Source organism: Scomber scombrus, chromosome 2, assembly GCF_963691925.1.
Source record: "Scomber scombrus chromosome 2, fScoSco1.1, whole genome shotgun sequence".
NCBI lineage: Eukaryota > Metazoa > Chordata > Actinopteri > Scombriformes > Scombridae > Scomber > Scomber scombrus.
In genome coordinates this window covers 4,294,691-4,320,060 of record NC_084971.1, presented here as the reverse complement: position 1 = coordinate 4,320,060, position 25,370 = coordinate 4,294,691, and the positions used below count along the sequence as shown (strand labels likewise).

Genomic DNA, 25,370 nt, shown 5'->3' with positions numbered 1-25,370 from the left:
CTCTTTACTCTGACTTAGGTTGTCTATTAGAAAAACAAGAATAAATTTAGGTTATCATGGTTTTTGGATAAACGAGAAAAAACAAATATTAGAATCATGACTGTCAATCCAAACAAACTAAAAAAAACAGACAAAACTTATTTTTCTTTGTTTTTTGTTTTTGTTTTTTTCAATTCAAGCACACCAATAAAAATCATTAATGTCTCTAAATACATAAATTAACATTCAAATGTGACTTAACACTTCAAGCAGTAGCGTAATCAAACTGTAATGTGGGAGGGGTGGATGTGTGAAACATCACCGTCGGCATTTGCCGGTAAAGGACAGCTGGCAAATACCATAGCAGCAGCACAGGTTTGAGCCCCATTTGTTGATTATCTACAAAATCAAGAATGTCATCTACCAAAAAAAACGGCCTCTCAACTTCATGTATGTCCTAGAATAAGCTATGGCTTATTGTTGAGTTGTATTTATAGGTGGTGGTGGATGGGAAGGGGGGGGGGGGGTATCAGGACATATTGTATTCAATTAAAATAGGAATCATACAGATATTTAAAATACGAGCTTTTTATACCCCTGCCCTTGAACGGATTTCTGTAAAGGATCTTTGCTGCTGGTGAAAAGCTCGTCACAAAGGTTACGAAAGGTTTTAATAGTTATATGTCGGTCATGTCGTGGATTTACAAAAATAACTTTGAATTTCGTGTGCTTTTTTCTCCTCTGAGTGAATGTTTTGTGACAGTTTGTGCCACGCAACAGCATTTTTTTTGGTAATCTGCCAGGGTTTCTTTTTGGGAAAGCGGCAGAGAACACAGAATATGATACATTGGCATGTAACAATTAAACCTTCTGTGGGTTAAGGCAGGAGTCTGTGTTGTATCTGTGGTGGCTTCTGATACCATGACAACAATCCTTTGACTTCATGTGTTGTTACGGGAGCTATTTTTGAGGACCTGTCAATTCGTCATGACACTCACAGTGTATTAGGCATGGTTATAGGTAGAGTTTGGGAAAATAGTTCACATCTTCTTAAAAAAAACATTGCTGGCTGGCCCTGAGGAGAATCCAAATAACTTTTTTTTTTTTACACTTTCTGTTTCCTTTTCAAGAATTCTGAGCTGCTGAGTCTGCTGGACGCAGGTTTGATTGTTTTAACTGATGAATGTCTTTATCCTCTCTGTCAGTAATGGGGGCATTTCGGAGAGGAAGGTGCAGATTTCAGTGCAACATACCACATTGCAGAGCAAGCAGCTAGCTAGCACAACAATATAGCTACCACCGACATTTGCAATAGAACTACCATAAAGGTACATTAGATTATACGAGTACAAGAGGTGTTACAATCCTACTTAATATACTCAGCACCGACTTGCATCTCTAAACACATCACTCACTGATAATCACCACGACGATAACAGAGATCCATCACTTCATCTTTGCGACGCCAGACTGACTTCTCTTTTCCACCGCGGTGCAGCTCAGTAACACACAGACACAAGTTGTGACATACTGAGATGATTACCTGCTGCGGCTGTGCTTTTTTTTCTGACCGGTTAAGTCAGAAATTCACGTCATTTTTCAGAGCTTCAGTCATCCTCTAAAAAGTTATTACTGAGACATTCAGCCCCAGTGTGACTCATTTGCTTCGGAGCAAATGGGTGACCGTATCTTACAACATGGCTCAACAGGTGAAATCTTTTTTTGGAATTGGTTTTTCCCTCTCCTTTAAAAGTCTTCCAAGATCCCAGGAGAGAGCAAACACTTCTGGCAAGAATTAAGTTCTCCTTGTCACTTCAAGTGCTGCTTCCACAGGGGGGCTCTGACAGCAACTCTTAAGTGAAAGAGACCTTCCCAACGAAGCGGTACCGGCTTTGGAAAAGGTCAATCATCAGTAATTCTATGAAAATATCAAATCAAAGTACCAAAGGGATATTCCTTCAACTTAGACTCTTTTTCCCTGACTGTGGGATTTCTCTGTTCATAGAGAGGTCGTCGGTTTGCTGTGGTCCCCTTACGTGCTCCGGTAGGTCTTGATGATGTCTTTGATCTGTCGTCTGCAGATGGGACAGCAGGCGTTGGACATTTTCTTGAGTTTGATGCCACAGGTGTAGCACAGACACATGTGTCCGCAGGCGTAGATGACCGTGTCCACCAGGTTCTCGTAACAGATGGAGCACTCCTCAGTCCAAGAGCCACTGCCTCCTGGGAACGTAGGTGACTTAGGGAGGCTGATTGGTGAGTTTGGGGTAGTACCTGTTGTAAAATTAAGATATATATATATATATATATGTTAAATATGTAAAATGGGAAAAGTAAAGTAGCCAAAAACCTGATAGGCTATCACAGTTGGATACAATTGAAATGAACATAGATATTTCAATGTATTACTAATTCTGTCAGGAGTAGAGAGCCATTCTAAATCTTTTGTTGTGCTTGATTATGCCGTTTCTTCAGTTGTGGAAACAATTGACCAATGTGACTATTAAAACTTTCTACACAGCGAGCTAGCTATCTAACTACAATCATAGAAAAATAGCTACTAAAGTTGCAAGAAGGATGTGATTGATGCAGCAGTACAGACTAGTAGTAAATGGACTTACAGAAATAACAACAGTTCCAATGTGTTAACTGCTGCTAGCTAACATGACCATTAATAGCTAATATGCTAGCTAAGTGGATAGGCTTCTTCATTTGCTAGTGACAAGTTCCATGTATTTAATAGTACAAAATACACTGCTCCAAGCAAGAAATTAGCTAATGTGAAAAGGACATCCATGCGAAAGGAAAAGGCATTTATAGATTCATGTCTTGCAAATTCTCAAAAGAAGACTCGTTACATAACAGCGCTATGTGACATAACATGAGCCAAATGTTTGCAACATCCAGCTGCACACGCAGCAGCGGTGGGACCGTGAAAGGCCTGGCCATTGTTTCTAACTACTGCAGGATGACATCTGCTCACTATCCCATAATGGCTTCCACTCGATCCCCCGTGGGGTGATTGATTCCCTGCTACTGTAGCGGTAGCTCCATATCTGGGTGTACCTACCCCCCACTGAGCTGCAATAAGCAGCGGTGCACAGGCCTCCGTTCAGGACCGGATCAGAGCTGCCGCTGCCCAGGGCGCTGGGGGTGTGCGGCGAAGAGGAGGGCGAGCTGGGGTTGGACGTTGCCCGCGGATCGCCGAGATGAGTGGAACCTAGTCGGAACAGATAAAAAGGAGTGCAGATTAGATATTTATGTCAGAACTAGAATGCAACAAATGTTCTGGTGTCAAAAAGTTAAAATGAAGTCCTTAATGATTCTCAGAGCAGGACTTACATGATACCAGTAAAACAGAACAGAACACACAATGTAAAAGGCACATTAGCAAAAAGAAGAGGAAGCTGCCTTTGGTCTAGAACACTGTGGAACAAATAAGCATTAAAAATCCAAGGGATACTCTCTTAAAAATGACTTTTAATGGCCAAAGCACATCAGAGATAAAAGCACCAGACATTACAGCAAATAGATCCGTCTCTTCATGGAGGACTGTTCTTTTTTTAAACCTTTTTTTTCTTTTGATGCCAACAGCAGTACAGACAATGAACTACAGTAGATTTCCTCAATTCTTTTTTTTCACTTTCCAGGCATTACATTTATAGTCACGAGAGCTCAGAAAGAGCACTTCAATTTGCGATAGCTCAGTCATTTTAGAAGTGTGAACATATTCATCACTGAAGAGGAGAGCTCTTCCTCCTCTTCTCTTTTTTTGGAAAGACTATTTCAGAAGAGGGTATAGGTATCCTCCATTCTTTCCATGTCCTGTTTTTACACGACGGCCTGGGAAACAAATAGGAATTCCAAGTACAACACATGCTGGAATGCCAGTGATGCCTAGAAAGAGGGGTCAGGTTTTTAGAAGCTCCTGTGTGTGACTGACACGACAAACTGGTACTCAAAGTCATTAACATCACACAAGTTGAACATGAGACCTTGAAAATGCATATTGCCAATCATTTTCTTACTAAGACTTATAACCAGGATATGAATAATGTATGCAGGTCAATTCCAGTCAGTAGCCGGTTACTCAATAGATCTAACGAAAAAGACAAAGAATTACACCCTGATATTAGATAGGTATTGGCTATAAATACAGTAGTTTGCTGTTCTAATGAGCCCACTGTGCTCCGATAGAACCGCAGAGTTGAGAGCAAGTGAACCGCTGAGCCGCAAAATCTATGAAAACATCAGTCAGTAGTTTCAGTTAATTATATGACAGCACCAGTTGTTGACAGTGAAAGCAGAGCAGCCGTTTTGCATCTGTTCCAATGACATTTTTGCAGGTGAACCAAAACCACTACAGCTGCTGTTTGTTGAACATTTCAGTGTCAGGTTACTGCTTAGGTGAACATTGTGTCTGTCAAAATGGATATTTCATAAAATTCTACATATGATATATTCTACCAAATTATAGCAAGCCAAGCAAGTTATATTTTCTTAATGCAGGTATTCCGTATTCAGCTCTATATCACATCTAAATATTAATACAGTCCTGAAGTATGAATTCTAAGTGGTATAAGTCTCACAGTAATAATCCCTGCACCTGGAGACAGAGACTGGAAGCGTCAAAAACACTCCTGCATATATGATCAGTAATCTGAATAATGTTATTACTGTAATAACCAGGTTGAGTTTCTAAATCATATCTTGAACCTGATTAAAACCAGGATAAGACATAACAGGACCTAGTGTGTATGTGAACGTACTGATTGACAGATGATGTTGGGATACACGGTTAAAGATGAACATAATGTCAAATAAAGAATAAGCAAAGTACATTTAAGAATTTAATCAAAATGTGAAATGCAGTCGTAGTCGTGTAGTGACAAACCCACAGAGCATTAACTCTGCTGTTCTACAGAGTCCTTTAGCCTCTTTAAATTTACTGCTATTGTCATAAAAAAAAATCAGCTTTCAGTCGAGTCATTCCCAGACCAACAGGCAGCTGTTTTCAGTTGAAAAAAAAAAGGTCTGGCAAACCAAAACAGAGCTAAAAAGGAAAGTGACTATTGAACCTTCATTTGACCAGATGACCAGAAAACATGACTCCGAATGAAAGCTGGAGTTGCTCAGTTTCTGTTGGATGTGTAAGAAGTTTGCCAACATATTAGCCATAGCATCTTTAGAGCTATAGAATCCATCAAATGTGTTTTCATCTTATTCCATTCCCCCTAAGTGGTGATAAACCAGCCAAAACTACCCAAAAAGGCAGTATCGGCAGGAAGATGCGATATTTGGTTGTTTCATAAATATATGAAATGTAGCCTACAAGTATATCCCACAGGAAATGTCATACTAATCTAATGGTATTCGCTGTCATTAAAAATTCGCATAACAGGTATTTGCAGAGACACAAAAACACTCAACAAATTAAGATGCAAATTAGCTGTCTTACAAAGCAAGCATGTAATCATCCGCATAGAATTCCCATCAAATGCTTTGCTGCTTCTCAACACAAGTGCAGATTATTTTAATTACCTTCCCTGTAGATGGCTGTCAAAAAATAGCACCCTAACAACTGCATCAGAAAATCAGCTGCTGCTATGTGTGCACATTAGATATTTAACCATCCCATTTCAGGGTGTGTGTGTGTGTGTGCGTGTGTTTTTTAAAAAGCATCGCTCCGCTGTGTTGAATGCGGCTGAGGACATTTCACGGTGCGTCTATTCTCCTGGACAGCTGACAGGAAAAAAATGTGAAACCAGAGTCATCTGGTGTGGCCGAGTCACCGTCAACACTGACCAGTAACATCATGATGACAGCTCCACACTTAACCAATGTCCCAGCGGTCTGTCAGCCTGCATCAGTTGCCATCTGCACCAGCGGTGTGATCAATCTATCTGATGCCCAGGGCCGACAGACAGAGGCATGTTTCAGTGTGTGGGCCTAGCCAATAATAGCTAATTAGAATTGAGAGAAACTGTCCCATAACTAGGACGTCATAACTACACCAGTATGCTCATGGCTCTATATGTGGATCTATTTGAAGTGGTGTGTTGTGGTGGATGGTTGGAGGAGGGTTAGTCAAAGAATCTCTTTTGTTTGCATACCGGGGGGTCGACCCGGTGCTCTAAAACCTGTTGGTGCCTCGATGTGTGTGTGTTTGTGTGTGTATGTGTGTGATATGTACTGTATGTACAGTGCTTAAAATGATGTAAGGGGTCATCTGGAGCGCAGTGAGTGAATACATTTTTAGAAAGGGAGGCCCCCCCAGACAGAATGACACTCCTTATCCAGGCAGTGAGTGTGACATGCTCTACCCGCTGAGATATACACTGTCTATGTTTAGATACGAGACAACAGCCACAAGTTGGAAGCACTACACTAGGTATAAAGAGAGGGGGGTGGATACCATTGACAGATTGCTACTTCATCAAAAACAACACAAGTTATTGTCTTTAACTTTTAGCTGGTTTTCAAAATGTTAAACTTTTCAGGTGTTGAGATAAAACAATGGCCGTGAATGGGTGCAACTACGGTAAGTAAGGTAGGTCAAAGTTGAACCAGAAAGCCTGTGTGTAATCTGTGGTAGATGTTTTACAAAGAACAATATCACAGTTTCTCTTTCTAATAAATGTGACTGTCCTGAAGCTTGTTTACAATGTGTCTGATGCTGCATATGTGCAGATAGTCCTCACAATGCCGCGAGGTGAGCGTCCATCAGTACTACTACTGTGCCAACCCTACAAGGTGCTGCTGCTGCTGCTGCACTCATCATGTTTCACCTTTTATCGGATTACTCGAGCCTGATCACCCTGAGGCCTTGTAGCACGAGTGGTTCCCCTGTGGGACGGAATCCTCTTTCTCTCCTCGTCCCTCCCTCCCTTCCCTCCCTCTCTCCATCTCCCCCATGTTAATCCCTCTTGGCAGGCTGGCACCTCCCATCCAGGGCAGCTGAGGCAGGATCTGCGGTGCCCATCCCTGATCCCGCCTGTTCACCAATAGATTAAAGCGACCTGTGTGAACAGCTGTGAGAGGCTGTGTCCACATCTCTCTTTGCCATCCATCCAATCGTCCAACCATCCCTCCATCCATCACAAACAAGTACATCTATGGAGCGAGCCTCCTTTAAAGCATGAGAGGTATGCGGAGTATGCGATGAAGGAGTTGGGTGGGGTTTGAGGGTGAGGGGTGCGGGGCGAGGGTTGGGGGGTTTAAGTGTGAGCGTGCTAGCATATGTTTGTGTGTATAAGGATCACCCTTGATGGCCCTCTTGTGGGAGTCGCAGCTTTTCGGTCACTTTTTAGAATCTAATGTGAGAGGAGGGAGGGAGAGGGGGTTCAAATAAAAACTCTCCAGACGTGTTTACAATAGGAACGAGGGATAGGAGGGAGCAGAGAAGCAGAAAGAAGAAGAGAGGGCCCTTGAAGATAGTTAACGTTAACATATCATTGGTGAAAAGCTATCCTCAGACACACACTGACTCAAAATGGGTGGCCGTTCATTTAATTGCAGAGAGACTGAGACAAAATGTGCACTTAGGCTATGTGTGTTTTTTTTGTGTTAGTTTAGATCAGATGAAAGGAAAGCAGCTCAGAAGGTAGAAGTTTAAGGTCATGGTTTACCCTGCTGCATAAGATGTTAAAAGCCTCTTTGTCTATGGTGGAGATATTATCAGAGAGAAAAAAAAAGGGCTGTTTTGGAGGAAGGACACAGTGATACATCCGTGGGTTGTTTGTCCATACATGTGTATAAGGGTCAGTGATAAATAAGGGTTGGCAAGATTGTTGTTTTTATGACATTTGTACTATTTTTTTTTAACCAAAAGTAAGACTAAGAATGCTCCTGAAAATGTCAAATGGTGTAATCACAAAAGAATGATGAATATTAAATATTTTATCCAAGTGTACTTATACAAATAATTGCTTTATTTAAAAACTCTTACATGATTCCCCAGATTTAATGTAATATTTAGAACAATTGTATTCCATTACCTTTATTTAATATAAAAGTTATAATGTAAGATCATGACAAACTAGTTGATATGGTGTTTTATTGAGAATTGAGCTTTTTTCTTTTTTTGTTCATATGTTTTATTGAGCATCAACTGAACAAAATGTCCACAAAGTGAGGACAGAGGAAAGACATGAAACAGTGCTCACATTTTCAATTTTTCAATGCAAGGGTCTCTCGAGTACATTCTGTTTCCCAATAAAAAACAAGTGCTCGGCTTCAGCATCTGCTCACAAAGTACTGCAGTAACAAATACAAAAAAACAACTGACAGTTCATCATTTACACCAGAATAAGGTTTTAATGATGAACCGTCTCCTCTGTAAGGACGGCAACTGTGAAAAATATGAAATATTGATACAAGCTCACCATTTGAGCCAATATGTAACAAAATAATCATAGTTCATCATTCTTTGAACACGTAGACTGAGAGGAAGTTAAGTGGAGCGTGCACACAAGAGAGAATAGGCAATTACTAGAATAGCACACAGTGATATGATCACGTCGTTGTACGCTGCCCTTTATACTTTATTATAGATGACTACTGTAGGGAGTGTGTGTGTGTGTCATGTGTGTGAATGTGTTTGTGTGTCAGACACCACAGTAAGCGTGAACATGTGTGATAATTGGGGGGGGGGGTAGAGAAGAACAAGATAAGGAACACAAAAAAAATGACCGAAATGATGAGGACGACGAAAAATTGAAAAAGAGACAAGAGAGCGGCTGACATGACAGAAGATGAGAAGGGGAGGGTGGGGGGGGGGGGGACGTGGCAGCTGCAGTGTATGAGGATGTGGGTGGTAAGACGCTTCGCTCGAGCATGAGCGCGCTGACATTTTAATGGAATCTATAATACATGTGAAGTGGGTCACTGGATGGGTGTCCTATTTCCACGCCACGAGGCACAAGGTCCCCCTCAATATCTCTCTCAAAGTTCAACTCTCAGCTGTTCTCATCGGAGCTTTGTCTGATAAAAATCACACTAATAAAGAGATATTTGGACAATACAGAACAATATAGTGGTGACACGCGGTCTGCAAGTCTAGGTAATATGTTTTGGCATGAAGATCTTACAAAACAAACAAATTCTGTCAGTTTGTATGCATGTCAGGCTAATCCACCCACATACAGGATGTGTTTTAGCCACGCTACTGGTGTGTCTCAAGGCAAGGCAGCTGGTCGGTCATTCCGTCTCTCAGTCAAACACTCAGATGAGAAGATAAATAGTATTTTCATGTCTGTATTGTAAATATGTAGCAGGAGTCAGCAGCCAGCTTAGCTTAACAGTTAACATCAGATATCCTGACTCTGTTTAGGTGTGACAAAATCCTACTACCACAACATCCAAAGCTCAATAATTAACACTTTATGTCTTGTTCGTTTAATCTGTACAAAAACCCCTAAAATGACAAGTTATGGTTTCACAGTCCTACAAAGAAAAACAATGTAATAGGTAATTATAACCAGAGGAGGTGATACAGTTCAGATGAGGTCAATTCGTCAATTCAAGATGACTTCCTAATCAGAAGGTGTCAGGTTGGATGGATGGCTAGGTATGTAGTTAGATGGCAAAAAGTGGACTCAGCTGCAGGAGGCTGCTGTTCATTTTACCATTTCCAACTGCGAGTGTCACGTTTTCAATCACGAGATAGGACATTTTCTTTAAAAACCTTAACGTGGTGTTCACTGTTGCCATGACGCCAAAGGTTGCCTAGCTTTAAGGAACTAGTAGCTATGTTTCAAATGATCATTTTAACCCAAACTATGATCTTTCCCTAACCCTAACCAATTGGTTTTGAGTAAAAAGCTTATATGTAGAGTGCAACATTCATTCTGTTGCTTTGCATCTTTTTGCAGTGCAGGAATGTCTTGTTTTGGCAGATTTTTGGACAACGTGAGTCAGCAAAGCAGTTGGGACAAATTTGAGTCCAACACTATTAAAGGGAAGATGGCTTACAAGGAGCTGTCTCTAGTCTACACAGGCTACATTCATTTGGCAGTGTGCACTCAAATTTTAAACATTGGTTCTGATTGGTTCTCTTGATTGAATTTGCACCACCTCTTGTTTGCCGGTCAGATCAATGCGCATTGCTCTTAGCAACCTGAGTCTGCCGTGCCTGTGATCAGCCGACCACATCAAGGCATGTGGCCACGTCTTTGGACAACAATGCTTTCAATGTTCAGTGTTCAGTACCGTTGTGAGGTTCACCCTGACTGGTTTACATTATGTTTTTAGGACTTATCAGCTGTATTGTTTAAAACATTTGCTAGAAAAAGTCATCGAATGTAAGTTACATTCCTTTGATGAAGTAATTGAAATAGTTACATTACTTATTTAACAGGGTAACTAGTAATGTGTAACCTACGACATTTCAAAAGTAACCGTTCCGACACTGGATGCCGCTAATATTAGTTACATAAACATGCTTTAAGGATATATGTCGCAAATTTCTTTACAAAGTACAATGTAGTACTGAGTCAAGAAGTTGTGACATGTAGCACAACAAGCTAGCAAAGCTCTGTAAATGAAACTGTGTTCCTGCTGATGTTTAGTGGCACCTGCCTTACACATAACTACTCTCCAGAGAGTGAAACTCACTGTTATTACTCTTTGAAACCCTTTCTAAAAAAAAACAACTATGTACCGAAAAGTTTTGTGGCAAAAGGAACATTCCATCCAATGCATTGGCTCATTGTAGTGTTTTAATCATGTTTGCACTCAACAGAGGTCTACAGCACAAAGGAATAAGATAAAACTTTGAATTAGGATCAATTCATTGTCGGTTTGGCTCTGGGCTTGAGATTTTGTTGACATAAGAAACATTCAGAAAACTGCTAGCTTTAGCATGTTACTATTCAATGTGTATGAATTTTAACATGATTAATGTTACATGCCAAAAGTAAGAATTTTGACATTGAATAGTTAACCTGCATGATAGCATGCTTATGCTATGCAGCAATAATAAATGAACATTCAGCTCAAAGCAAAGCTAAGCCAAAGTACAGCTGAGTAGTCTACTTAATTCAAATGTACACTGTACCCTTTTGATTCAGATAACAACATAGGCATTCATCAATCTGGCTCCACATTTAGAACAAATCTTGGTAACAATCTAATGGCAAAAAATTGCTTCTTTGTTTTTACTCCTTCCAACAAATATGTGTAACGAGTATTACAGCCTCACAGATCCCATAACTATTAACCTTCAATCTTGATCAGAATCTGTTTCTAAATAATTGTCACCGAATATGGTATGTTCTGATGCTTAGACAGATGAATGTGGCTTGTTGGTAATATATTTATTTACTTTGATTCAAAACAGAGAGTAAGTACACTGCAGCTAATGTAGTATTGATCACGGTGTCATTACCCCGTCCAAGCTCTCTTGGTTGACCGAACCTACCCTCGTGATTCTGTTTGAGTATGCCTGGTCCTATTAGAAAAGCTCCATTACTTCATGCTTTGTTTGAAGTGAGAGGCCTTTGGGATGACTGCTTTATCTTGCCGTACTGAAGAGCCGGAGTCCACCGGGGGGAGGAGAGCTTTCAAGTTTAACATCTCTCACTCTGGGCGGAAGGCATCAAACTTCGACCAGACTGAAAGCTAAATTGCTCTCCAGTCAACACGAAGCAATAGATCAAGCGTTGCAATGACGCGATAAGAGACGCTTACTAATTCAAAGCAGCTGGAACGTAAAGATGATTCACACCTGAGTGGAAATTCCGAGATCCGAGCCGATAAGGAGATCTGCTCGGACCCGTTTCATTGTTCTTCTGTTCCTGTTTTGTTGTGCTGCCAAGGCTCTTCTGTTTTTCAGTAAATGATTGTTAGAAATGCACATAGGGGAAACCAGGTGGTTTGCTTTGCACCGTTGCCAAGACTAAATGTAATTTAACGGCAAAGTAGGTGATCTCTCTGTGTGATAACACTGCTTACCGTAACATCAAAACTCTGTTTGGCAAACATGAGCACAATCATCTACCGCAATAAACTGAAAGTAGAGCAGAGAAACAAAGTACATGACAACTGAATCGCTGCTATTTTGGCATTTCCTGAATTCCTAAATTGATCCTCTCAACACATCAGAGCTGTATCGAAGCTCAGTGTGATTTCTATTGACATGACTGTCATGATTACTTTGCAGTCAGATGATGTTAAGTGGGTCAAGCTCACATTAGGACAACGTTAGCCCACAGTGAGCATTGTGAGCCCATAGTTTAACATGCAACATGCTTTTGATGAGAGCAAGCTTTAATATTCTCTCTCTTGTCTTGCACGTCTTGTTAAAGCGAAGGTTGTCTCCCCCTATAACGTCTTTTAACCTCCTCCTTCCTTTTCCGCTGCCGTAACTGGAAGAAAAAGCAGGATGTATTTATAGATGCCTCTTCCTCCACAGACAAACACTTATGACACCTTTGAAAGGCCGGTGCTGTTTGGGCTGCTATGCCTCTTAACTTTGGCGTTAAGAGCAGTGAGCCACCTCCACTGTGGCATTGCACACCTGACAGAGATGCTACTTTGCTATAGAGGAATGAACATATACAATCAAATCTGCTACATTGTGATTATAGTAATGTCTTGTATGCATTTGTGTACATGTGTTTGCTGCTGTCGTTTGAAGAGGATTTTCACTGATTTTCTTTGGCAGTTGTGAGAATAAATGCCATCCAGACTGGCATCATAAAGATACCCTGTTGCAGAGCTGTCTCCCACTTTTCATACTCTTGAGTTCACCCCCCCACCCACAGCTGCCGACACCTCATTGGAAGGCAATGTGCTTGGCAGGATGAAATGAAGTGCCGGGCCCATTCTGTCACACACCTTTCACACTCCCCCCCTATCATTATGAGCGTTTAGAGAAGGGGTAAACAAACCTCAGGTGTCCCTGCACGCCACTGACAGGCAAAGTGTCCACCCTGCTGAGACATCTTGTTGTCCCCGCTGTGTGCAGGTCACAACCCCCCCCCCCCCCCCCCCCCGCCTCTATCCACCCCTGCTCTCTTGCTTCCTGTTTTTCATCTACCCGAGTTACAGCAGCGTCTCTACTTTTCTCGCTAACTCTACGACTGCGTATGGACGTTTCCTGTCTCAAAACATCTGTTGTAAATATTGCGACGAACAGAGTAACAAAGTGCCCCTTGACTCTTGACCCCATTTGGTGCCGGTCCTGACCCGTGCCTGTCATTTCCAGAAGCGGGGGAACGTGGCGTGACTGAATTGGCTGTACTGTCAGAGCATTCAACACTTAGCACAAATAGATTTCACCCCCAGGGACTAAGTGAATTAAGCACGGAGCTCGAAGCTCTCACCAGTGGTGTGCCCAGCCAAATGAAGATCAATATCCTGATCTGTAAGGTTCTGACCATGAACACATCACTGAGATAAAAGGGGGGTTATTTCCACCATAAATTACTCTTTCAAGAGGGATTTTTCACAAGATAGAGCATGTGGTCGAAGAATAAAGGGTTGCTCATTAAAGACAGAATGTTAAATCTTCATGAAGTCAACTACCATTGCAAAGATTGTAATGGGCATGGAGTCACAATACCTTCCTCGCTATGTGCGTCATATCTGTTTTTAGTCATCTTTCTAGTTAATCTGTGTCTGACACATTATTTTTTTAACTGACAAACCTGGGGAAAAAAAGTGATTCATTTCCTTTCGTCAGCATTTTTCGGAAATATACAAGTTTAATACAGTATCTGAGTGCTGCAAGGTTTTGTTCACATGGGCCTGTGTTGATGTGGGCATTCTACTACAGATACCAGTGAGAAGATAAATAAGATCCAGGAAATCCAGTTTGAATTATTGATTAGTTTCAAGTCTTATCAGACACCAAATAGGAAAACGGAAATATAGGATTTTACAACCCTGGAAAGCTTGCTTGGTGATAATTATTATTATCTTCTAACTCTATTTATGATTAGGTGTAAACTGTAAAATGAGGTTATGTAACTTGCTGGATGATTGCAAAAGTTGAGCTACATTCACCTTTTTTTTTCATCCAATCATTATGAAATCACTGAATAAAGCTTGAGTTTGAGTTAATAAAAAGGCAACAAAAGCATTTGGAGCCAAAAACATTTTCATGAAAAGCATATCATTTATGAGTTTGAGGGGGATGGAGGAGATGTTCAAGGTCACCAATGTTAAGTCAATGAAGGCCTTCAGAACAACATTCATGAGGCCTGTTCAGTCACACAAGGTCCGATTGAGGTGCAACCCACTTTTGGCTAAAAGCTGGTGTCCTGGTGAAAGTGCGACTGCAATTTTGTCCACTTCTAATCATATGAAGTGCCCCACTTTCACCTTGTCTGGACCGTAATAAGGAGATTTTTGGAAGATTTGGCGGATTTCAAAGAAAAAAAGTTCATAAAAAGCAATGGAACCATGTAGAGCTATGCAATGTCATGTGTTGACTCTTGAGAACATACCGATTTCATAGTCAAGCCTGAATTACAAACTGGGGGCACTGAATTTAAAAGGGTGCACACATTTACCAAAGATAATCTCCAGTTGCATTATGGGAATTGTAAGAGTTTTAACCATACTCCAAGCTAAAAGTCTTCTTCATTTGTCTGAAAATCAGTCTCTTGTGAGCCCCCCAACTGTATGGAAATCACTTGAGTACCCTTTTCACATTATTTTGTCTACATCTGATTATCTAATGTGACTTCATGTGGTGCTGACTTACCCAGAATCCTCAGCTGAGTCACAGCCCCGTGCAGACCAAAGAACATCCAGAGTGGGCGCGAGTTGTCCACACACACCTGCATCCCCACGTTGGTGCCGTTGTGGCTGAGGATGACCTCTCCTTCCTGGTTGACCAAGAAGCCCAGGATGTCGCTGCTCTGGAGAGGCGTCGGCACCCGGCACACCGCCCAGAACTCCTTCCTGTCCACCAGAGCCTCGGGATTATAGGGCAGGTCGCTGGGGCGCAGCACCGCCGGGTCGCATGACGTCACACCGTAGGACAAAGAACCGGAACGGGCGGGGCTGGACTTGGTAACTTTGATGAACACGGTCTCTCCGGTGCGTAGGGGTCGGTTGGTGAAGACCAGCGTACGCTCTTCGCGCGCGTGCTCCGATCGCGCCACCGTCTGCTCGTCCAGAGTCTTAATGTGGGCGCCGCGCAGCTGGTGGAAGTGGAGGTCGCTCTCCAGGGCGGACGGCAGGAGGGAGGACTGCTGGGAGTTGAGGGAGTTTTGTGGGATGGGGCAGGCGGAGGAGGAGGAGGCCGAGGCCAGGTGGAGGGTGTGGCGATGGGAGTGATTGTGGGCGTTGCCTCCGTCCTCCTGCTGCAGGTTGAGGTCACACAGGCTGACGGACAGGCGGGAGTCGTCCGCCTCGCGCCGCAGAGAGGAGGAGCGCACGGTGGTGAAAGAGCGCGGGCGCAGGCAGTCAGGAGGAACAATCTCACTGTCTGGAAAATGAGAGAGAGAGAGAGAGAAGTGGGATCAAGATGGAGAGAGAACAGTAGTTAATAGCAGCCTTACTGTGTTTTGCTTTGATTAGCAATTTGCCTGAGGACCTGTGGCGATGAAATTTGCAGTCAGCTGAATCCCAAATGTAAGAGAAGAGTTCTAAGAAAGGCTGAATCTGCAGCTAGTCTGACAACAAGATAATGATAAAAAAAAGAGAAAGAGCAATTTAAATTCAGTTGCACAACTTGTATGTAGTGTGCTTCTAATTACTCAACGCTGTAGCAAATGAGAGTGTCAGAAAAAGTGGCTTAAGATAAAAACTAAAAAAAATTAAGTAGTTAGTTGCTTCAGTATCTGTGCAAAGCTGAATCATCCAATTCTTTTTAAAAAGACGACGTCAATTAACGACGAACAAATTACTTGGAAAGAAACTAAATTGACTACAAGCATGGATGTCTGTCTGTGTGTGCGTGAGTATGTGTGAGTGTGTGTATGTGTTGGTTGCATTCCTTGCAATCCATAGTACAGTATCACTCTACAGAGAGCCATTTATATCTAGCAATATGTCTCTAATAGCAAGAGTAGTGGTCACGCGTGCATTACTCCACCTCTGATGAGGTTGATTACAGTCTCGACCAACGCCTTCACACAGTTGCTTAAAATGACACCTCTAAATCTGAGGTGTCATTCCTCCCCATCTCCCACCTCCCCCTTCTGGCTGCTGGTAAAATTAGCCCGGCGTCCTGAGAGAGACCCCTGTTAGACTTTGGGTGTGTCTGTGTTTGTGTGTGATGTGTATTTGACACCCCCCTCCTTTCCCTTCCAGAGGAGGTTTTAAAGATACCGAGAGACCCTCCACAGTCGAAGCGAAGGATGACGGGTGAAGGAGAGAAATTGCAGGAGAAAGAGGGGGGGGGGGGGCAGACGGAGGATGAAAGACTGTCTCTGGAGAGTCTCTCCAATCCTGGTCAGCTCTGGGCGCCTCTATCTGACCGGGAACTGAGAGCCTGACTCCAGATAAACCTCTTAGCCTCAATTACCAGGGTTGCAGGACAGGCCGCTTGCCACTGACTGTAAACTGTTGCAGCGAAAACAGACCAGCCAAGCCTCTTATGATGCCCTCCCACTAATGGAGGCACACGCCAGAGGAAGATAGATTTATGACAGCCCTAAAGAAAGCTGACATACTGCTGGCTGCAGTAGGAGCAGTTGGAAATGTGTATTTTGTCAGTCCAAAAACTTAAAGTGTAAGGCACATTGATTTTCTGCAGTGATAGCTGGTCAAAAAACTACAAGGTCTTGTGCATTAATATGTAAGGAGAGAAGAGTCTCCTGAAGTGGATTTATGGAAGAAATCTTCCAGGTACAGAGCTTAAAATTCTGTTCTGAGAGGTGTTGACAGTGAACAGAAGCTAAAGATTATGCTTTCTAGACACCTTATAATACAATCAGCAGCTTAAATCAGTTCACTCTCACATTTTTTGGTTACTTTTGGATGGTGACGAATATTAATGATATTATTAACATGAAATAAGACAAGGGGGGATTAAGAGTGTTGAAAAATATGTTCTGTACTAATGGTGGTTGTGGCTCAGGAAGTAGAGCGGCTCGTCCACCAATTGGAAAAGTGGCGGTTCGTTTCCCGGCTCCTCCAGTCTACATATCTACGTGTCCTTGGGCAAGATACTTAACCCCAAATTGCACCTGATGGCTGTGCCAACAGTGTGTGAATGGGTGAATGTGACATGTAGTGTAAAGCCCTTTGAGTGGTCATAAAAACCCTAAAAAAGCCATATATAAGTACAGTCCATTTACCATTTTACTAGAAGCTTACTGTTTGAGGGTTTTCAGTACTTGGTGCGACACACATTTTGATTGCTACCAAAAAAAGGAAACCATGTCTATGAATTAAAATTCACCCCAGAGTGCAGAGCTACACTGTAGTCATCTACAAAGACAGCGGCTGACACCACGTAAGCGTTTAACTTAACTGGAGACAACAGAGATCTCCTCGGTGTTTGATCTGCGGGCGAGTGACTCTTCGGATTTTCATGCACCATCACTGAAACGCTGTCGGATGAGCCCTCGTGCACCGCGAAGCCGAGACGCTATCACCGCTCCCTCAAAGTCATGTCAGCTGTCAATTAATGTTAGCTCCTAACCCGGAGCACCCCGCCTTGTGATTAATGTTTAATGGAACCGAGGCCCTGTAATTGTGCTAATTGATTTTTTTTCAGAGAGGCATAAAAATGAAAAGGACAGTTCCTTTGGTCCACGGGGCAGCTCCCGGAGACTGCTAATCAACCATTAAACACCTCTCTGCTCCGAAGTGTGTAGCAGTTAACTGCGAGTCCCTGAGGCTAGCTGAAGACGGCTAGCGTGCCAGCTCGGATTTCATCTACTATTTCCTCAGCTATCAATTCCCCCTGATGGACTCTCAGCCTCCATGAAAAACCCTGGGAAGAACTTAAGAGGACAGGCTGTAAATGAACAGAGCCTGACAAACATATGGCTGTTAAACTGTATTTGAACAGCTCATTCTGCCATTTTCCAGATTTTCTCAGAGAGTCATTTGCTGAAAGGAGACCTTTAATGAAGTAGAGAAACCTTAATGTGGCTCGAGCCTCAAAGTTTGCTCTCTGATGATTAGGTATGGACTCTGCTTTGGCCACAGAGTGCGCAGCTCAACCGCAAACTGATTGTAATGCCGAGCCATCGGCGGCCCGCTCGCTCTGAAATGATTGGGGGGGATTTTTGGATGACATCAATACTCCGCTGCCGTTTCTGCGGCCATTTCCCCCCGCTGCCCATCACTTCATCCTAAATGGGATTACCTTGGGACACACTTTGTTGTTAGGCCTCCGAGACATGCGGGAAGACTGGAAGCTGCCGAGAGGATGATGAAATGTCTCGGGGGGGGGGGGGGGGGGGATAACAGTGGATGGAGGGAGAACAGAGAGGAGAGGTAAAGCCAAGGAAAGGGAGGGATGGCTGCCTGTGACAATGCTGGATTTATGTTGAAAGGATTCGTCGGAGGCTTTCCAAAAGAGCCTCAAATCATCTCTCTCTCTCTGTACGTATCGCTCCGACTCTAACTCAAACACGGGGAATGTGTGAACACAAACTCATACACATGGTAAATTGATTCCCCCCCTAAAAAATAGTCTTTTATCAGCTGTTTTCAAAAGCTTCTCCGAAAAGGTTTATGTTCCTTTTCATATCCGCTCCCTCTTCCTTCTTCCTATCTCGCTTTTCAAAGAGTAGTCATTTCAACACCGTATTGGCTTGTGTGCCGTGTATTCTTCTCTTTGCTTTTTTATTCATCAAAGGGTGTTGAGAGCGAAGCAGGAAAGTCGTGCCGCTGTACTGTACGCGCTCCTCGTGCTTTTTGTTGTTAGCTTGGGGGATGGAGAGAGAGAGAGAGAGAGAGAGAGAGACAGAGAGAGAGAGAGAGAGACAGAGACAGAGACAGAGACAGAGACAGAGACAGAGACAGAGACAGAGACAGAGAGAGAGAGAGAGAGAGAGAGAGAGAGAGGAAGAGAGAAAGAGAGGGCTGGAAGGACCGTTCAGCGTTTTACTGTGCACGTGAAAAAGCTTGCGTGTGTTTGTACCCTCGTCGTGTGTGTGTGTGTGTGTGTGTGTGTATCCGTGTCTGTTTGTGACCTCACCAGCTGCTGCCCTCTAATCGCGGTGCACCTGCGTTTTTTTAGCTGATACAATCCCTTTGTCCTATTGGTCCCTTTCAAATCCACAACTCGCAGATGCTCTCTCTCATTGGCCAACGCCAGAATTTTACACTTTGAAAGCAGCAATAAACAGTGTGTGTGTGTGTGTGTGTGTGTGTGTGTGTGTGTGTGTGTCTGTGTGTGTGTGTGTGTGTGTGTGTGTGTGTGTGTGTGTGTGTGTGTGTTTGTTTCTCTCTCTTGTAGGAAGATGCAGCTGCTGACACTGTGAGCCTGGAGGGGTTGAGGAAGGGGGGGCCGATTCATCACCTGATTCTTCACTTTTGATTGAGTTTCAAACCAAATGTAGCACCTGTTGGGCTGAACCATTCATTAATTCATGTGGCGGAGCGTGAGAGGTATGGGTCAGCTCTTTCACACATTTCGCACATTTTAAAATATTGAAACCCATTTGGCTCGCCTTTTTTCCCCCCTCCGGTTCCTCAGAGTGTTTTTTTGATTCGAATAATTAAGCACCTGTTGGGCTAATCCGTCGCAAATACACTGACGAGGGTGCTGGGTGATGGGAGGGAGAATGGCAGCGTGTCTATTTTGGCCCACGTAGGCTTTGGCTCACGCTGTAAATGTTTTTGATTAGGGAATAGCCGCAAAGCAGGTTAGCTAATGCTGTGCATGGGGAGGTGGATAGAGAGAGAGGCTGGCTTAGTGGCTTTGCTAGCCTGAGCAGACGGAACGTGCCAGGGGTTTGAGCCAGTGTTGGAGAGGGCTGGGGTGGGGGCTGGGGCCGGGGTTGGAGATTTACTCTCTCTCACGCACACAATCTATCTCACAGGGCTTATCTTTATCCATAGTCTCTGGAGGGTTTCATCTGATGTCAGCAAAGGTGAAGAGAGAAAGAGAGAGAGAGAGAAAGAGCTGGAACTATGGAGGAGAAAATGAAAAGAGAAATCTGGGAGATATTTGAAGGAGAGAGGAGAGGAAATGAGGATACAAGAGGACATGAGGAGAGTAGCTGGGATCAGCTAAGAGGGAAGAGGGTAGAGATGGATATCCAGGGAGATTTTGCTATGAACAGATAAAGCATAGATTGAGGGAGACAACACAGGGTCTTTGAGGGAGAAAGAGGCAGCCTATAGCTCAGTGACCGACCCGGGGATTAAGAAAAGCGGACTGAACGGCCAAGAAAGTGAGAGACAGAGATATAAAACATTTGAAAGAGAGAGAGAGAGGGTGGTGGTGAAGGAGGGCGGGGTGTAAGAGAGGAATGGAGTCAGAAGGGTCTTTGTGCTAGATGTTTGGGATGTCCCTGGCGTTGGCCCAATCCTCAGTCCCTGAACGAGCTGGGCGGCTTTGAACCCGGGGCTTTTGGAAAGAGCAGCAGGCTCCCAGGGCGACACATGGCCATAACAAAGAGCCAGGCAAAACGCCCGGTAAGTCACAAAAGCTCTGTCCCTTAGGTCATCGGCAGAATTCAGCATGTGCCGCCCCTTCTCTGCCAATCAGCATGCCAGGGCCTCAGTGTTAATAACCTCCATCATAAGGTACTTACATTAAAGCCCCCCTGTTTTATTCCTGTGCTCAAGTGTGGAGGAAGGCTGATATAAGCTAATTATTTATGGGAGAAGACTGACACATGCACACACACACACCCTTCATTACCATGCGTATTTATAGAATATGCATGGTACACAATATGCACTGGTTCAACGCCTAAAGATGCATTAACAATATACAGTATATATATTAACAATAGACCAAGAAACTGTAATAAAAGGACATGACTTTACAGTTTCTCTTAGCTCTGCGGAGTGTTTTAATGTCTTTAGGCTGCCAGCAACTTCGATGTTTTGTTTCACTTTCATCACTTCCATTAAGCTTTTTGTAGCAGGAAGCTGTTTTCAGCTCTGATAAACCCACTGTGAGCTACCTGTCCATCAACACACAGCAGGACAGACAAATCTGGAAACTGGCTGGTGAACATGGAGCGTTTAGCAACACAAAAAAAACAGGGCTAAAAGAAAAGGATTATTGGATTTTTCAGGTGGACACAAAAATAACTCCTAATAAACACAAAGTGCTCCCTTGTGTGATGGATGTGTAAATGGACAACTGTTTGGCAACATTAATTAAACGTTCAAACATAATTCCAGTTTATTACAGCTTTGGATTTATTTTCATTTATATGAGTAAAATGAGATCACTAGGGCTGGGTATCGGTACTTGATACCTTTTTTTTTTTCTTGTAAGCTTTATTTTGGGCATTTTTTTTGCCTTTATTTGGAAGTAATTGGCATAGAGGCCAACAGGAAACAGATTAAGAGAGAGGGGAATGGCTGCAAAGGTCCCTTGCTGGAATCAAACCAGGGACACTGCCGTTATATGGCATGCGTGGTAACCACTTGACTACCAAGGCGCTCCTCCATACCTTTAAAGTATCGCCCGATATAAACTGATACCAAGTAGTATCAAAACATCTCCCGTCAATATATATAGATATCTGCAATCGATCCTTTTTGCACCCAGAGCTAGAAAATATGACTTTTTGACTTGTTCACAGCCAAACAAAGGGAAGCGTTCTTGGATTTAATGCGACATGTGATTGGTCCACTGCCACAGCAGCTACAACCAGTCTGTGGTGGTGAAGTCGTGGTGAATTTGAGTTAGCGTGCTTAGCAGTTCAGCAGCCAGTGAGTCTGTAAACTAAAGGTTCACAATGGACAGTTTGAGTAATAATTTGACCCTTGACCCTCATTGTACCTGGGGTTTATATAAAACCAAGTTAAAAAGTCAAGTCAAAAGTCTAATACGCTGACTGCTCGTGTTTCTTGCACAGTTTAAATTACTGCTAATGTTATTGCCATGTTCCCAGATCTTATCAATGACTCCAATTTTATTATTGATGGCTAAAAATAAGAAAAAAAGAAGAGGTAAGGATATTGAATTTTCCTTTTAACAGGATTGTAATCATAGCACATGACAAACATTGCTGCCTAATTTTAGAATTGTATTAGTAATTGGGCACGCTGACAGTCACCCACTTGCTTGAACTGTGTCATAAACCCTGTGACTCCTGTTGTCATTCTGTCTCAGTCTAAAAGTAAGTAATAAGCAGGGAACAGTAAATATGGTGTTAAATCCTCTGGCCATGCTTCAGAGGGCCAGCAGTTTCAGAGGATCGTCACTGAAGTAAGAGTAAATCACTTCTTTAGAGAGCTGGAAACGCTACATCAATCCTGACATGTTACTTCTAACTTAAAGGTTATCTGCTGAATCTCTCACATCCGATAAAATGATCTTTTAATCTGTCTCTTTGAAGAGAAAATGAGCAGAATATCCAGCCAAGGTGGAGTAATTTAAACCTGACTTTAAGCGCCAAATCATACAAATCCAGTTTATTCTTCTTAGCCTTTTGAGCTTTCTGACCAACGACCGTCATAAATTATATGTAGCACACATACGCCAAGAAACACAACATTGTTAAATTTGCTTTCCTTGATGTTTAAAGGTCTTTACAACACTAAATCCACTAAATTTCCTAAACGAGTTAAAAAAAAGAAGTCAGATTTACACCGTCTTTTGAGCTTTGTGTATTATTTCTTTTCTTGCAGGGTCTGTTTGAAGCGTCGGGATTTGTGAAGTGCTGTTATTAACTGGGAGGCTCGGCCCGGCCAAGTCAAACACCAGTGCCAGTCAAGTGCTCACAATAATCAAATCATCGTTTCGCTGAAAGTAATCGGTTTCTCCCAGAAGTAGGGGGTAACCTCGGTCTGTCTCTCTCTCTGAGCTGGATAACACAACAAACGTTTCTAATAGACTTCTGTCAGTCCAGATGACTTCATGTTACTGGAGTCTCTCAAAGCGGAGCCAGAGCATAGTACATACAGAGCCAAAGCACAGTCAGTGACTGAAAGTGCAAAAACAGAAGTATTGCAGAAGTATTTCCATTTCTTTTGGGGGTTATTTAAGTTTTAAAATCTTTGTATCATTCCCCAAGAAAAAAAAATCAGCTGTACTTTCATTATACAATCCTGTAACATTTTAAAAAGTGTTTGTTTCTCTGAACACTTTTATAATTAGGGTTCAGTCTAAAAAAAAAGGTCTTATCTTGTCCCTCGCTAAGTTCTACCCATTGTCATTAGATATTCAGTACGTTTTTCAAGTTAATTAGTCTCCGTGTGGCTGTGGGCAAAAGAAAACATTCTCAACTGGCGTGGGGAGGGGAAAAAGCAAACTAAATTATACCGCTGATGAAGGTTGTGTTAATCCACTCGTCTTTCTTGTCTCTCGTCATTCACGCGCTCCGCTTTTATCTTACTTTTACGCCGGCAGGCCGAGGCTAACGCCGCATTTACATGTGAGCCGACACCAGACCAACTGGTTTAATCCGAATGTCATATGTCATTAATACGTTAATACGATAATGCTCTACAGCCGGTTCTGATTGAGTTGCAAGTCACGCATAATAATCAAGTCTGAGTAAGGCTTTATAAAGGGAATGTTGTAATATTGCTTGCTACAAGAAGCCAGTGTACAGTGTATAATAGTGTTTGAAATTCCCCTCCTTTACTTGTTCTTATTGGTGAGTTGTTAAACTGTAGGAGACCAGGGTTCAACATATTTAGCTCTAAATGCTGCCAGACAAGGCCTGCATTTTTGTTTTGACAGAAAATTACCCTTTATAACCATTTCCTACACCCGTAAAATCAGTGAAGTAAAACGTTAGAGCACATGTACTTGTAAGAAGCCAGCCCTCCACCTGCCTTTAACCAAACCAGCTGGAAAGCAACATCATGAGAACACAAAAGCGGTACCGTTTTCTAGAGATGGCATCCTTCGTTTTGCCAACATTGAAGTGCTGTCAACGGTTCGAATGGGATGACCCCCGCGTCGCTGGCTTGATGCCCTGTCAGAGATAAGCTTGCTTTTCTATCATGTCTTGTGACAGACGTAAACAGAGAGTCAGGCCTGCTGCGCTTTCATCCATCAAACCTTCACACATTGTTTTACTCTGACTTGAAGCGCTGTGGTTCCAGGATTAGTTTTCCTTTCACCTAGCCCACATCTGTATCCTTACACAAAAGCATATTTTTGCAATCACTTGTGATTGGAAGTAAACAATGCGTGGTTACATAAAAGAGGGGGAGGATATTGCTGTATCATATATACAAAGGACACACTACAGAAAGAGGAGTGTGCTTTGAGTATCAGATCACGCTTCTGAGAGAAACCTGTATTATATTTTCTGCTTGATTTGATTGAACAGCTGATTTTCTTTCCTTCCTACAGCTGCTCTGCCAATCATTCGGAGTGACAGCCAATGCTGTTGCTTCCCGAGTGCACAATGGGACCCCCATTCTCTGGTCAAGAGCTACCGTGTAATTCAATCCCTCACCTGAGGACGATCTCTCATAGCGCCATCAATGTCAGAAGTTCCTTTATGTTTTCACCAGAGTGTAAATGCTGTTTTCCTGATGGCCTTTAGAGATAGCCTTTCCCTTTCAGGACACTATGTTTTGTATGAACTCCTGAACTGATTTGCTTTTTTGGGATGACGGCGAGATTGGCCAACTCTTTCCCGGAGTCAGTCTGGTTGAGAGGTGTTAGCAGCCCCAAGGCTTTGCAATCAAACTTTATTCTCTTGTCCTTCAGCGAAGTCCCACAGAGGGCCCCTCTTGATTAAAGCTCCACTGTGACTGACTCATACAATCTGAGTCCTGCTGGCTTTACAACAGCTGGAATTACTCAGTTACTCAGCCTCTTTCCCGATGTCAAGCAAAATCCTGCTGTGTGCATGTCTGCGTATGTGTGTGTGTACATATGAGAGTGACAGCCAATGCTCGGAAAGGGGACAATGAGTATATACTTTCTGGCTTGTTGGATTTCAAGCCTATGGGGACAGCTTGCCCCGGTCTGCCCCGAAGATTACTCTGCCAAACCTCTACAATATTGTTTTTGCCCAGTTCAAGGCCAGGTGCTGTCAATCAACCGCTACCTCGGGCACTAAAGGAGAGACGTCACCGTATCTGACACCTTTTCTCTGTGGCAGAAGCATAAAAATATGGATATGTTCCTGGTTATATTTTTCTTCGAAGGAAAGCTTTATCACAGCAAAGCAGAAAGCAGCAGAAAGAATTCCTATAATGAAATTTCAGTGTGTCTAACCCTCATCTTCAGGATTTGTACAGGAACAGGCAACTGTTTGTGGTATAAGATTAATATCTAGAGTTACTGTTGGTGTCCCATCATTTTTTTTACATTTCGGCTT

General features: G+C 42.8%; 1 protein-coding gene across 1 annotated transcript in view; it reads right to left on the bottom strand.

Moving 5' to 3' along the window:
* Positions 1-2,011: 2,011 nt before the first annotated feature.
* The window catches only part of neurl1aa (neuralized E3 ubiquitin protein ligase 1Aa), a 67,246-nt gene continuing 43,887 nt past the window's right edge, over positions 2,012-25,370 (bottom strand). The window contains exons 4-6 of the mRNA XM_062436076.1: positions 14,690-15,418; positions 3,050-3,199; positions 2,012-2,253 (exon numbers count right to left, since the gene is read on the bottom strand). Of these exons, the coding sequence (XP_062292060.1) occupies positions 2,012-2,253; positions 3,050-3,199; positions 14,690-15,418 (1,121 nt within the window). The remainder of the gene's footprint in view (positions 2,254-3,049; positions 3,200-14,689; positions 15,419-25,370) is intronic.